At 36.7% G+C, this 14088-nt stretch overlaps 1 protein-coding gene across 2 annotated transcripts in view; it reads left to right on the top strand.

The window, feature by feature from the left end:
• The window catches only part of TMTC2 (transmembrane O-mannosyltransferase targeting cadherins 2), a 449619-nt gene that overhangs the window by 232248 nt on the left and 203283 nt on the right, over positions 1–14088 (top strand). For both annotated transcript variants that reach the window (XM_030819895.1, XM_003259608.4), the window contains one exon: positions 11715–11829. In XM_030819895.1, coding sequence (XP_030675755.1) covers positions 11715–11829 — 115 coding nt within the window. The remainder of the gene's footprint in view (positions 1–11714; positions 11830–14088) is intronic.

The following is a 14088-nucleotide window of genomic DNA, read 5'->3' as shown; positions in this document are numbered from 1 at the left end:
TCTCCCTGTCTCTCTCTCTCTCTCTCTTTCTCTCCCTTTCTCTCTCTCTCTCTCTTTTTGAGACAGAGTCTTGCTCTGTTGCTCAGGCTGGAGTGCAGTGGTGCGGTCTCAGCTCACTGCAATCTCTACCACCCGGGTTCAAGTGATTCTTCTGCCTCAGCCTCCTGAGTAGCTGGGGCTACAGGTGCCTGCCACCACGCCTGGCTAATTTTTTGTCTTTTCAGTAGAGATGGGGTTTCACCACGTTGGCCAGGCTGGTCTTGAACTCCTGACCTTGTGATCCGACAGCCTTGGCTTCCCAGAGTGCTGGGATTACAGGTGTAAGCCACCATACCCAGCCTCTTTTTTTTAACAAAACAAAACAACACAAAGACATGTATTTGGCTCATAGTTTTAGAGACTGGGAAGTCCAAGAGTATTGTGCTGGCATCTGGCAAGGGTTGAACTGTAACAGAAGGCAGAAGAGAAAGAGAGCAGATATGAGAGAAAAAGCATGAGGGGCTGGGCTTGCTTTTATAACAATTTACTCTGGTGAAAACTGACCCACTCCTGTATTAACATTAATGCATCCATGAGGGCTTCACCCTCATGACCCAGTCATTTCTTATTAGGACCTACCTCCCAATGCAGTTACATTGGGAATTAAGTTTACAGCATGCTGAGTTTTCAGGGCACATGCAAACCATAGCATTTTGTACCAGGCACCCAAAATTTATGTCCTTCTTATAATGCAAAAATACATTCATTTCATCCCCAAAGTCCCAAAAGCCTTAACTTGTTTCCATCAACTCAAAAATCCAAAGTCCAGAGTCTCATCTAAATGAGATATGGTTGATACTCAAGGCATGATCTGTATAGAGGCAAATTCCTTCCAGATGTGAGCCTGTAACATCAAAGCAAGTTATCTACTTCCAAAATACAACAGTGAAACAGGCATAGGGTAGCCATTCTCGTTCTAAAAGAGAGAAAGAGGAAAGAAGAAAAGGGTAACTGGTCCCTACTAAATCCATAACCCAGTAGGGAAAACAATATGAAGTCTTAAAACTGGAGAATAATCTCCTTTGATTCCATGTCCCATGTCCTGAGCACACTGATAGAGGGGTTGGGCTCTCAAGACACTGAGAACTGCCACGCCCATGGCTTTGCTGGGCTCAGCCCACATTTCCGCTCTCTCAGATTGGCGTTGTACACCGGTAGCTCTACACTTCTGTGTAGAGGTCTTCTGAGCCCTCCCATGGCAATATAGGCTTTTTCTAGCCTGATTCTCCAAATTTCCAACCATCTCCCGTTATCCAGTTCCAAAGCTGCTTCCATATTTTCAGGTGTTGGTATAGCAACACCCCTGCTCTAAGTATCAATTTTCTCTCTTAGTCTGTTTTCTGCTCTTCTAGCTATTTTTTCAAAGTGTATGCCAAATTGTGAAAAACTTATTATAACTTCTTTTATAATTAATGAATATATATAATTTCTTCAAATTACTAACATAAGAAAAAATCTTTAAAAACTTTCTCAGATCTCCCTGTATTGATTTTGTGAAGTATATCGAGACGTGAAATTGCAATAGTTACTTCAGAGTAAGTTTGAATGTACTCTATAAACTTAAAACTACCATGTATTTGAAATTAGAACTTTGAAAAAAATTTAGAGGTATTTATTGTAGCAGATCACAGCATTTCTAGAGGGACCTCACATTTGATTTTCTCTTTAGAAAAACTTCAGCAAGATGGGAATATTTAATTGTTCTTCTGCCTTTCAAAGAACATCAAATAAACCATGGCACACTGTGGACTAAGTACAAGAGAAGCTTTCATTGTGAATTAAGATCAAGTTTCTTAGTAAATGGATACCTTTTAGAGGTAGTTTAATATCAATGTGAAGGGCCCTTGAGGTATAAGAGTTATTCCTACTTCTTCACTTCTTGATTTTTTTAGCAGAAGAATTTTTTATTTTTGAATATAAAATAACTCTACAGATCATATTTTTGAGAGCTTATCCAGTGATATTTAGAAGTGTCTGTTTGCCTTCCCTTAATATACTAATTATATATGCTTAGTCTTAGGATTGAAGTTTCTTACTTATTAAACAATGCTTATGAAATCTCTGTCACATGTAAAGTATCTTCAGGGCACTAAGAAGAATTGATAAATATACCAAAGTTCCCAGCTGGCATCTTTGAGCAACAACCATTCGTTTACGTAGGCAGGATATGTTCAGTTCCAATATGTTAACAGGAAAATATGACATGTAAAATTATACTCCCAAAGAAATGTAAAACATTTGATGTACTACTTGGCATTAATTTTTCTCTGGTCTGAAAAATATATTATGAAATATGGATACCAGATAGTTTTATTTTGTTACTACTGAGGGTTTTTTTCCCCCCTTAGCAGTTCTGAGAGGATAACTCATTTGGATAATTTTGTTTTCATATTTATGCTATAGCCCCTAAATTAAAATTATTAAAACATATTAAGTACCATCTTATGATATTCTACCTTCTATTCAAGCTCAGTATTGAGAAGGTGAAATAGCCTTGCCTCTGACCACATTTGGATGCCTGGAAACATATCTGAATCTCCCTTGTTATTATGTCTGCTACTTAGGAGGCTCAACCTCAGTTTTCTCATCTGTGAAATGGGGATAGTAATACTATAGACCCCAAATGTTTTTATTAGGTTAAATGAATTGAGGAGACTACCAAGGATGTAGTAATTGTTAAATAAATGTAAATACTATTATTATTGTTGTTTTTATTATAATTTTTAAAATTTCTTCTTCATCTCCTCTTCTCCCCTTCCCATTCTTTTGCTCTCTTTAGGCTGTCACAGTGCTGCAATGCAGGCCCTTGAGATGGGGCAGTAGCCCTTCCAAGTTAGAGCAGTTTCATATGAAGTTTATTTTGTTTAAAACAGGAATGAAATGAATACTCTGAATATTTGGAAACTTCATTGGGAAAAAATTTTTCAAAATTAGATTGGGATTTTGGAACAACAACTATATTTTTTGAAATTCAGATAAATGCTTTATTATTATTATATCCAGGGTTGAAAGTGTGATTTGCATTCATCTGTACACATCCTCTGTTAAAATGTGGACTTTTAGGCTGGGTGCAGTGGCTCATTCCTGTAATCCCAGCACATTGCAAGGCCAAAGTTGGAGGATCGCTTGAGTCCAGGAGTTTTTGACCAGCCTGGGCAACATAGTGAGACCCACCTCTACAAAAATTAAAATTAAAAAATGGCCAGTCTTGGTGGTGCACATTTGTAGTCTCAGCTACTCGGGAGGCTGAGGTGGGAGGATTGCTCAAGCCCAAGAGGTTGAGGCTGCACTGAGCCATGATCATGCCATTGCACTCCAGCCTGGGCAACAGGAAAAAATAAATGTGGACTTTTAAAGCATTTGTAACTGTTATTTACACTTCATCACACTTCACTGAAAGAACCTGGATAATTTTATTTCAATAAAATTGCACTTTTAAAAGATTATATGAAATGAATACACCAATAAAATATACAGGCTTAAACATGTAAAAAATGCACATTATATTAAATGTTAATGAAAATACAAGGTCTTTGAGTGGTCCAAAGAATAAGTACCAAAGTGAAAATTTGAAGATAATCCCAAACATCTGTTTTGAATTATCTTCCTAAAACAAAGGTTAAGTGTATGTTAAAAGCTTTTATTCCTTAAGTAGGATATAGCATAACCGCATCTCTATTTTAAAAGAAGATGATGTGTGACCTTAATTTTATTTTGTTTCCTTTCCTTTCCTACCTTCCTTTTCCTTCTCTTTCTCTCTTTTTCCTTTCACTGCAGTTTCAGGTTAATCCCTGTAAGTTTCCTCTATTTTATTCATGTATTAATCACCTTTTATCTGTATTCTTAACTTCATTTTCTCTTTGCAGCATAGACAGCTGATCTAACATTTGATTTGTATGTAATGTATTTGATTTAAAATATACCTTTGATTTAATTGTAATATACACTATGTTAAAAACACAGTGATACTTTGGGCATGAATCAATTTTTAATATTTATCATTGTTATGACAATGCATTCCTTTTTTAATATTCTCTGTAGGCTGTTATGGTCCATTCATGTAACAGTATTTACATGGTATTAATTGTTCCTAATGCTGCATAGGAGTGTGTAAAGTGAATGACCCACATTGTACTCCCATGAGGGACATATTTTTACTACCCACTATCAGCCAACACTAAGACACTTGAATTTAAACATTCTCTTACATGCTTTCTAAGGTGAGAATTTATGTGGGAGTGGGATTGCTAGACAGAGGTCCATTTTGACTTAGTCACTTACATTTGTTCATTTGACTGAGTACTGTCAGATGGCATAACAGAATGTCTGCCCTGGGCCACAGTGCCACCAGCTGTGCACAGGATTCTTCCCCAACATCCCTACCAGTAGTTGGCCTTACCCATTTTTGTATTTTTTTGCCAGTCTAGGTATAAAAGATATCTCATTGTTATAATTTGCGTTTCAGGGGGTTACTAAGAAATTTGAGTGTTAGTTTAAATGCTTGGTATTTATTTTGGTTTTCCTTTTTGTAGAATCCTATTCATGTCCTTTGCCTATTTTTCCTCTATTGGATTTCTTATTTTTTTGTTGTTGCTTTGCAGGAGTTCCTTCTAGTTGCCAAGCACAGACACTTCTTTGTTTAGATGTTTGAAATATCTTCTCCCAGTATATTATGCATTTTGACTTCTTCATAATGTTCTTCACTAAATAGAAGTCCTTTTTGAAGTACCCAAATCCATTAATTTTTTTTTTTTTTTTTTACATTTCAAATGATATTTGGGGCTCTTTTTAAGAAGTTCTTTTCCATTCCACAGATTTATTCTTCTACATATTCTTCTGTTAGCTTTACTTTTTCACATTTAACTTTTTAAGCTATCTGGGGTTTATCTTTGTATTTCATGAACACGGTATAAAAATCGGTTTTCATTGTTCTCTTATATATTATGGCTAAAATATACTTTTTGAGTTTCTTAATAAATGATGCTAAAATATTGATTGGATTTACATAGGATTCATAGATTAATTTGGGGAGAACTGACATCTTTATAATGTTAAATTGCCCCATCCATGAGCCTTGGAATAGTCCTCCATTTCTTTTAGGATTTGGTTTGCATACTTCCAGGTAGTCAGCAAGGTCAGATTTAAAAATTGACATGATATTAAAAAGTTGACTGGGTTAATATGATCAAATTTCTTGAAGAATTAACTCATAGAATCAGCTATGAAGAGTTATGGCAGCTCTTCAAAAACCTAAAATCTATTTTGATAAACACAGCATTGTGGATCAATAATTTAAGGAAGATACCATTTGAGAAGGTATCATTTTTATATTTGAGTATGATGAAATCCTCTGTCAGTGTCCTTCAGCCAAAGACCACTAGGGCCACACCTGAAGTAAAAGTTGGCTTAACTACTTCTCACACTGAGAGAGAACAGCTACACCGTGGAGAACTCTCGGGCATCTCATTATATGTCCTGTTATAGGATTTTGACTTTGGTTGGGTGATTTGGAAGAGAATCTAAGGAAGTGAGGGTTTTATTTTGATTGGATACCAGGACAATTCTATGTCTGGATAAAGAAATCATTCATATAGCAAGAGAGGAGGATGTTTGGTAGTTTGTGGGTTATACAGTGACGTTTTCCTTTTTTTGTGTTTATACAAAATTATGAGGTGGTCTTTATTTGTTTTGCTTTATCATGGTCTCAGAGTAACCTTGTCTGAAGCTGGTAATTGTGTATGATTGTGTGTGTACAACAGGAAAACAAGACTTTTGCAGGCATCTAGGGCAATTACTTAATCATAAGAAATATGAGAGATTTTCATTTGAATAAAGATAGGAAACCTAGTTTCAGATTGTGACTTTGCCTCAGTTAACCTTGTTGATGATTTTTAATTTCTAAGTTGTTTTCTCACTTTGAAATAGCCATCTCTGCTGCTCATCTGTCCTGTTGGAAACCACTGTAATTTTGCCATCTAGATTACCGCAGTTACCTTCCAGCCAGTCCCCCTGTTGCTCCTTTAGTTCTCTTGCAGTGAGTACCTTCTCCACAGAGGAGTCAAGAGTGACATTTCGAAAATGAAAGTCAAATCACAAAATCTCTCACTGAATATTTCCCCCCAAACATCGCAAATAAAATAACCCCCAGGCTTCTTATTGTGACACATGAAACCCTATGTGATTGGACCCTTGCCTATCTCTGTGACTTCACCTTGACTTTCCCTCTCATTTTGCAGCCACTGACCTGACTGGTGATGTTTCTGGGAAACATCAAGTTCATTCTTGCCTTAGGTCCTTTGCTGTATTTCCCTTATGTGGCATCAGCAGTCCTTGCCAGGCTTGCTCCTTATCCCTTACACCTATTTTCCTAAATCTGTGATATCCATACCTAAATTATCCTCATCCATACCACGTTACTTTATTTTACATTATTTGTAACACTTACCACTATCTGAAGTTAATTCATTTATTTTATTGTATGGATCCCACCCTCCCTCCACTACCTCCATTCCCCACTTCTAGCATAAGCTCACATGGGTGGGAATTGACTATTTTGAACAGTACTGAGTGTCCAGCTCCTAATGAAGTTCCTGGCACAATAGGTGCTTAACGAATATCTAATGAATGAATAAATATTTAATACATTAATGAATGGATAAATGAACAGTCAACCAAATGAGTGAACATGTATTCTAGGTATAGCGACAGGCATACCTTATTTTCTTGTATTTTATTTTATTGTGCTTCTCGGATATTGCATTTTTTTTTTTTTTTTTTTTAACAAACTGAATGTGGCAACTGCATAAACCAAGCCGGTCAGTGCCATTTTTCCAACAGCAAGTGCTGACTTCATGTTTCTGTCATATTTTGGCAATTCTCACAATATATTAATTTATTTATTATTATATCTGTTATGGTGATCTGTGATGTCTGATGTTAACATTGTGACTATGCCCATATAAAATGGTAAACTTAATAAATGTGGTACATGTTCTGTTTCATTGATCAGCCCTTCCCCAATTTCTTTCCCTTTCCATGGGCAACCCTCTTCCTTGAGACAAAAAATATTGAAATTAGGCTAATTTTCCAATGGCCTTGAAGTGAAAGTAAGAGTAGCATGTTCTCACTTTACATCAAAATTTAGAAATGATTAAACTTAGTGAGGAACACATTTCAAATACATGAATGATAAGAAAGTGGAAGAGACTTATTGCTGATTCGGAGAAAGTTTTTTTTTTTTTTTTTGACAGAGTCTCACTCTGTCGCCAAGCTGGAGTGCAGTGGTGTGATCTCGGCTCACTGCAACCCCTGCCTCCCGGGTTCAAGCGATTCCCCTGCCTCACCTCCCAAGTAGCTGGGACTACAGGCGTGTGCCACCACACCCAGCTAATTTTTTTGTATTTTAGTAGAGATGGGGTTTCACCATGTTGGCCAGGATGACCTCAATTTCCTGACCTCGTGATCCGCCTGCCTCAGCCTCCCAAAGTGCTGGGATTACAGGCGTTCGCCACCACGCCCGGCGGTGGGAAAGTTTTATTGGCCCGGATAAAAGATCCAACCAGCCATAACATTCCATTAGGCCAAAACCTAACCCAGAACAAGTTCCTTAACTCTCTTCAGTTATATGAAGGCTAAGAGAAGTGAGGAAGCTGTGGAAGAAAAGTTTGAAGCTAACAGAGATTGCTTCATTAGGTTGAAGGAAAGAAGCCAGCTCTGTAACATATTAAGTACAAGGTGAAGCAGTAAGTACTGATGGAGAAGCTGCAGTAAATTATGCAGAAAATATAGCTAAGATAATTGATTAATGTAGCTACAACTAAACAATAGGTTTTCAGTGTATACAAAACAGATTTCTATTGGAAGAAGATATCATATAAGACTTTCATAGCTAGAGAGATGTTAGTGCCTGGCTTCATATTTTCAAAGGACAGGCTGACTGTTATTTTTATGGGCTAATATAACTGGTAACCTTCAGTGGAAGCCATTGATCAATTAACATTCAAAAAATCCTAGGGCCCTTAAGAATAATGCTAAATCTACTCTGTTTATGCTCTATAAGTGGAACTGTATTTCCGAGATGACAACAGATCTGTTTACAGCATGGCTTACTGAATATATTAAGCTTAATATTGAGTCCTACTGCTCAGAAAGAAATTGTTTTCAAAAGATTATCATTGCCAGTGCACCTCGTCACCCAAGAACTCTGACAGAAATGCACAAGGAGATTAATGCTGTTTTCATGCATAGTAACACAGTATTTGTTCTGTAGCCCATGGATCGATCAAGGAATTATTTTGACTTTCAAGTCTTCTAATTTAAGAATTAACTTCTTGTAAGGATGTAGCTTCCTTAGACAGTGATTCCCTGGATTAGTCTGGGTAAAGTAAATGGAAAACTTTTGGAAAGGATTTGCCATTCTAGATGCCATTTAGAACATTTGCGATTCACGGAATGAGGTCAGAATATCAACATTAGCAGGAATTTGGAAGAAGCTGATTCCAATCCTTATGGATACCTTTGAGGGGCTCAAGACTGCAGTGGAGGAACGAACTGCAGAGGTCGTGGAGAGAGCAAGAGAACTAGAATTAGAAGTGGGCCTAAAGATGTGACTGAATTGCTGTAATCGCATGATAACATATTTACAGGTGAGGAGTTGCTTCTTATGGATGAGCAAAGAAAGTGGTTTCTTGAGGTGCAGTCTACTCCTGGTAACCATGCTGTGAACATTGCTGAAATGACAGCAAAGCACTTAGAATATTATATGATCTTAGTTGATAAAGCGGTTGCAGGGTTTGAAAGCATTGAGACTAATTCTGAAAGAAGTTCTATTATGGATAAAATGCTATCAAATAACATCACCTGTTACAGAGAAGTATTTCATGAAAGGAAGAGTTCATTGATATGGCAGACTTTATGTTGTCTTATTTTAAGAAATTGTCACAGCCACTCCAACCTTCAGCAACCATCACCCTTACCAGTCAGCAGCCATCAGTGTTGAGGCAAGATCCTCCACCAGCACGAAGATTAAGACTCACCAAGGGCTCAGGTGATTGTTAGCATTTTTTAGCAATAAGGTATTTTTTAATTAAGGTATGCCATTGTTTTTTAGGCATCATGCTATTGCAAACTTATTAGACAACATTATTGTGTAAATATAACTTTATACACACTAGAAAACCAAAAAAAATTATGTGACTCACTTCATTGTGATATTCACTTTATTGTGGTGGTCTGGGCCTAAACCCACAATATCTCCAAGGTATTCCTGTATATGTCTGTTGCCAACAAGAGAAGCACTTATTAGTTTATTATTTATTTGAGATAAAAGTATCTAAAGAAATCAATTTATTTCACTGGAAATAATGCCTTAAAATATTCAAAGGTATGTCTTTGCTGTTAGTTTTTTTTTTTAATCATCTATATTCTAGGACTACTATCAAAATGGGATACCATTATAATGAGGATTTCCTGGTGCTTAAATTAACATTTGAATGCATTTCTCAGAGAGATTCCAATGTAAATATATTCTCATTTAGTAATCACACAATCAGAGCAGAACTTTGGGAGGAATAGGGGTTTAAAAATTGCATAATTATTAGAAATTTCCATAGAGGGATATCTTATTAATTTGTGGTAGATAATAGAATACCTATGATATTACATCTATTAATGTTTGGAGATAATTATAATTTATTTTACTAGTAGTTTTATTTTACTAGTAGTTTTAGTAGTTTAATTTGACAATATTTTACACTGTTTTGTCTTTTAAACGATACAATTTTTTATGGACTCATAATGCCAAGGCCTGTGTGAATGCTGGTTTGCAGTGAAAGATGAAATGTGGTATGAAAATGTTAGGCAGAGGGGAGAAAAAGTTTGGAAACAGCCAGTGTCGGATTAGAGTTTTGCTCTAACACTTCAGTATTAACTTTACAAATTCTTTAGTGCCTCTGTTTCCTCATCTGGGGAATGGGCACTTATGTACGGAACTGTGTTGAGAGCTTGGTGAGATGATATATGTCAAGTGTGTGGCATGGTACATGGCACTATTAGCTGTTGCATAATTGTGAGTTCAATGCCTTTCCCCTGTTTTCCATCAGAAGCAAGGAAGGTATATGACTTTGCAAACATGAAGGATTAGTGTTCTCTGTAGATAACATAAGGGCATAAAGTGCATTGTATTTAATGTTATTTACGTAAGAAATGCTTAACTATTGTAAATTGTAAAGAGTATCAACCACAATAATATTAATGATAATAGCAATATTTATTGAGTGTTTACCGTGTTTCAGGCACTGTGTTTGTTTTTTTATTTTGTTTTGTTTTATTTTTTTGAGAGAGGGACTCACTCTGTCACCCAGGCTTGGGTGCAGTGGTGTGATCATGGCTCACTGTAGCCTCGACTCTGTGGGCTCAACTCTGTGGGCTCAAGCGATCATGAAATCTAACATGCCAAGCTAATTTTTGTTTTTTTTTTTGAGACGAGGTTTCACCATGTTGCCCAGGCTGGTCTCAAACTCCTCCTGAGCTCAAACAATCCACTCGCCTCATCGGCCTCCCAAAATGCTAGTACAGGTGCAAGCCATCGTGCCCAGCCTCAGACACTGTCTTAAATAGCTTGTATATATTAACACACTTCATCTTCATCATGAAACAGATGAAACACTATTTTCCCACTTTACAGATAAAGTAAACTGAAGCACAGGAGTTTTAAATTTCTTAGAGGCACACAGGTAAATCTGAGATTGAAAGATTCTGTGCTCTTTTTTTGCATTAAAATTGATAACTCAAAACCCTTTGATTTTTCAGGTAGTCAGTAGTCACCCAACTAAATATATCTCAACACACAAGACCCTTCTTGTCATCCTCATCATTTGCTAGGGGACTCTGCTTTCAGGACTCAATACCCCATCTCCTTTTGGGGAAGTAAGAAGGCAAGAGAAGCAGCCAAGGTTGAGGGCAAAGTTCATTGGAGAGCCGTACTATGGGGGCAATTATTGGTACTGTGCCTTTTGCTATTTTTAATGTTGAAAAATTACTGTTATTTGGGGAGAACAAAGAGGGTACACAGAAAATATATTTAATTTTCAACATGATTAAGTGTAGAAATAGCGATTTTCAGGGAAGTGAGCTCATAAGCAGAAAGAGTATAAAAGAACATTATATCTATGTTTTATTGATGTATTCTGATGTCTGGTAAGCTTTTTTATAGCTTTGATCTTGTTTAGTTTTTTTGCTTTTCATCTCCAGATCTTCTATGCCATTTATCAGTTTTTTCATACTTGAATGAAATATTTGTTTATTTTAAGATCATTTCTTGCAGTTTCTGGCCCAGTAAGTATACAATAATTTCAGACCATGAAGACCCCTACTGAAATCTGGAAGAGCATGAAGCCTTTGTATGTGATCTTAAGATAACATTGTTCTTGGCCTTATGATGAACTGTATATGTATATCTGCTTTGAGACATAATAATTACTTTAATTTTTTAAGACTTTGATTATATTTAATGTCCTGGCTTGATGAAATGTTAGAGTATAAAGGAAATACATTTTCCTTCTTAAAAATGTTTTATGATGATTTTCTCTCCCTGTGGTACTTCCTGATGGCCTGATATTATGTCACGTATAATTGGATTGATGCTCAGTCTGAAAATTTCTTTTTCTTCTTGGCAGCATGGGGTAACCTTGGAAATGTTCTGAAGAGTCAGAGCAAAATTTCTGAAGCGGAAAGCGCCTACAGAAATGCTTTGTACTACCGCAGCAACATGGCTGACATGCTTTATAATTTGTGAGTATGCCTTGCTTTCTCTGGTTTGGTTCGTCTTTGAAACCTGCAGTGAGAGGGACTATTGATTTAACTGCTGGAAATGGAGATGATGATAGCTATTGTACTGAAATAGTCTTTTTGTTAATCATGCCTCTGAGACTACTAGGTGGATGGTGGTTGTGATTTCTTTGTTTCGGGCCACATCATCAATATTCATGTGTACTTATATGTTATGCCTGAATTTTTTGGAAGTAGTATGCCATGTAACATAAATATTGGTTTAAATATTTTTTAGTTCTTAAAATGTTTGTTCCATTAATACTTAGATGAGTTCATAAAATAAGCCTGTTATGTATGAGAGTTATGCAAATCATGTGTTGATTATTAGCATTATTATTTTTTTGAGACAGTATCTCACTCTGCAGCCTGGGCTAGAGTGCAGAGGCACTGTCATAGCTTGCTGCAGCCTCAAACTCCTGAGCTCAAGCAATCCTTCTGCTTCGGCCTCCCAAATAGCTAAGGCTGCAGGTGCCTGTCACCATGCCTGGCTAATTTTTAAATTTTTTTGTAGAGATGGGGACTCACTATATTGCCCAGACTGGTGCCTAACTCCCAGCCTGAAGCAATTCTCTTGCCTCACCCTGCAAAGTGCTGGGATTATAGGTGTGAACCACTGTTCCCAGCCTTGATTATTAATGATAGATTTTGTCTTCCATTTAAAAAAAAATTGCTGTATCAAAGTATATATAGAATATGTGCTACACCAGAAAAGTGAGCGAGTAAGGTTATGGTTCTTTTTTGTTTTCCGCTCCATAGGCACTGATGATTATCAGTGAGGTTGGGATAGTTTAGAATGTTCTTGTATGTTGGGTGAGAAAAATCCCTAGGGGAAAAACTGGTTTTGTTCTTTGAGTGGACAGTCCTAGCTGGTACAATGACATGTGAGTAGATAAATGCAAACCAAACTCAGATCTCTTCTTTGTCTCTTATATTTATGAGAACATTTTGTTTATAAGTAACAGAAATCCAGTTTAAGCTTGCTTGAAGACACCAGAGAATGTATAAACTCCCCTAACTGGAAATTCCTGGGTTGACTAGATGCAGGCCTAGTTAGATCTAGTGCCTGATTTTGTTTCAGGAATGTTTCTCCATTTTGTGGCTCTGGTTTCTTCTGGGTTTGCTCCATTTTCTGTGGTACTCTATAACAATGGGAAAGATGACTCCTGTACCTTTATAAACATAGATAGCATCCTTACTCTTCTCAATCTCAGAAGGAAAGAGAACTGTTTTGTCTCAGTGTCTGTATTAATCCCGGAAAAAGTTGTTGGACTGACCCTCCTGCAGTCCTGTGCCTTCTCTTGGTTGAAACACTGAGTGATGTGGGAGGGGCAACGAGTCATTCCCATTGACAGCACCTCCAGAGTTGGAATGGAATGGAGGAAAAACAGTTCTCTATAGGAAGATGACTGATCCTAGGAAAAATAAGATGCTTGCTGCTTGTGTTTAATGAACGCTGTGTGATATTGACAGTATCAAACTAATCTGTAAACTTTTAAAATATGTATTTATGCTCTGGTTAGCTGAATCTTTTGTATTGGCTAAGTCTAAAGGCACAGATACTTAAAAAAAACTAAAAATAAACAGAAAAAATCTAGATATTTAAGGGAAAGCAGACAGGATGAGCTCAGTTTAATTTTTTGTTCATACGTTGAGCTCGTGTTTAACCTCGTAGGCTTTAACACTGGGATCTCAATCTAGCGGCCTATGGTCTGAATTAGGTCAGCAGATATGTTCTGTGTCGGCTTTCACAGTGTGTAATTTTTTTCTTTGTCACCTGGAATTCTTTCACATGAAGCACACCTGCTCCAGACCACTGTTCCTTCTACCTACTCCTCTTCTGTGTCCTGCTTCACCATGTATCTTACCATCTTCTTTGCTGAACTAATTTGAATTTGTATCTTTTTCTTTTCTTGAATGAAAATACATATCTAGGTAGTCCTACAAAGGCCCAAGTCCTCTTCATCTAAATAGTGTTATATTACTATATTGTTATTATTATTATTTTTATTTTATGAAAAAGAATCTTATGAGTTTAATATATTCATACATATGTTCTTTACACTTGGTGCATCTGAAAGTGATGTCAAAGGGGGCCTCTTGCCTTGCAGTATGGGATATTACTTTTCTGGTTCCGATCCTTCATATATTTTTGGAAGAAAAGTAAGCTGAACAACGAACACCTCTTCATTGAAATGTTTCTGTCTGTCTTATCCATAGTCC

The sequence above is a fragment of the Nomascus leucogenys genome, chromosome 10 (genome assembly GCF_006542625.1).
Source record: "Nomascus leucogenys isolate Asia chromosome 10, Asia_NLE_v1, whole genome shotgun sequence".
In the NCBI taxonomy this organism is placed as follows: Eukaryota; Metazoa; Chordata; class Mammalia; order Primates; family Hylobatidae; genus Nomascus; species Nomascus leucogenys.
This window is presented reverse-complemented; position numbering and strand designations above follow the sequence as displayed.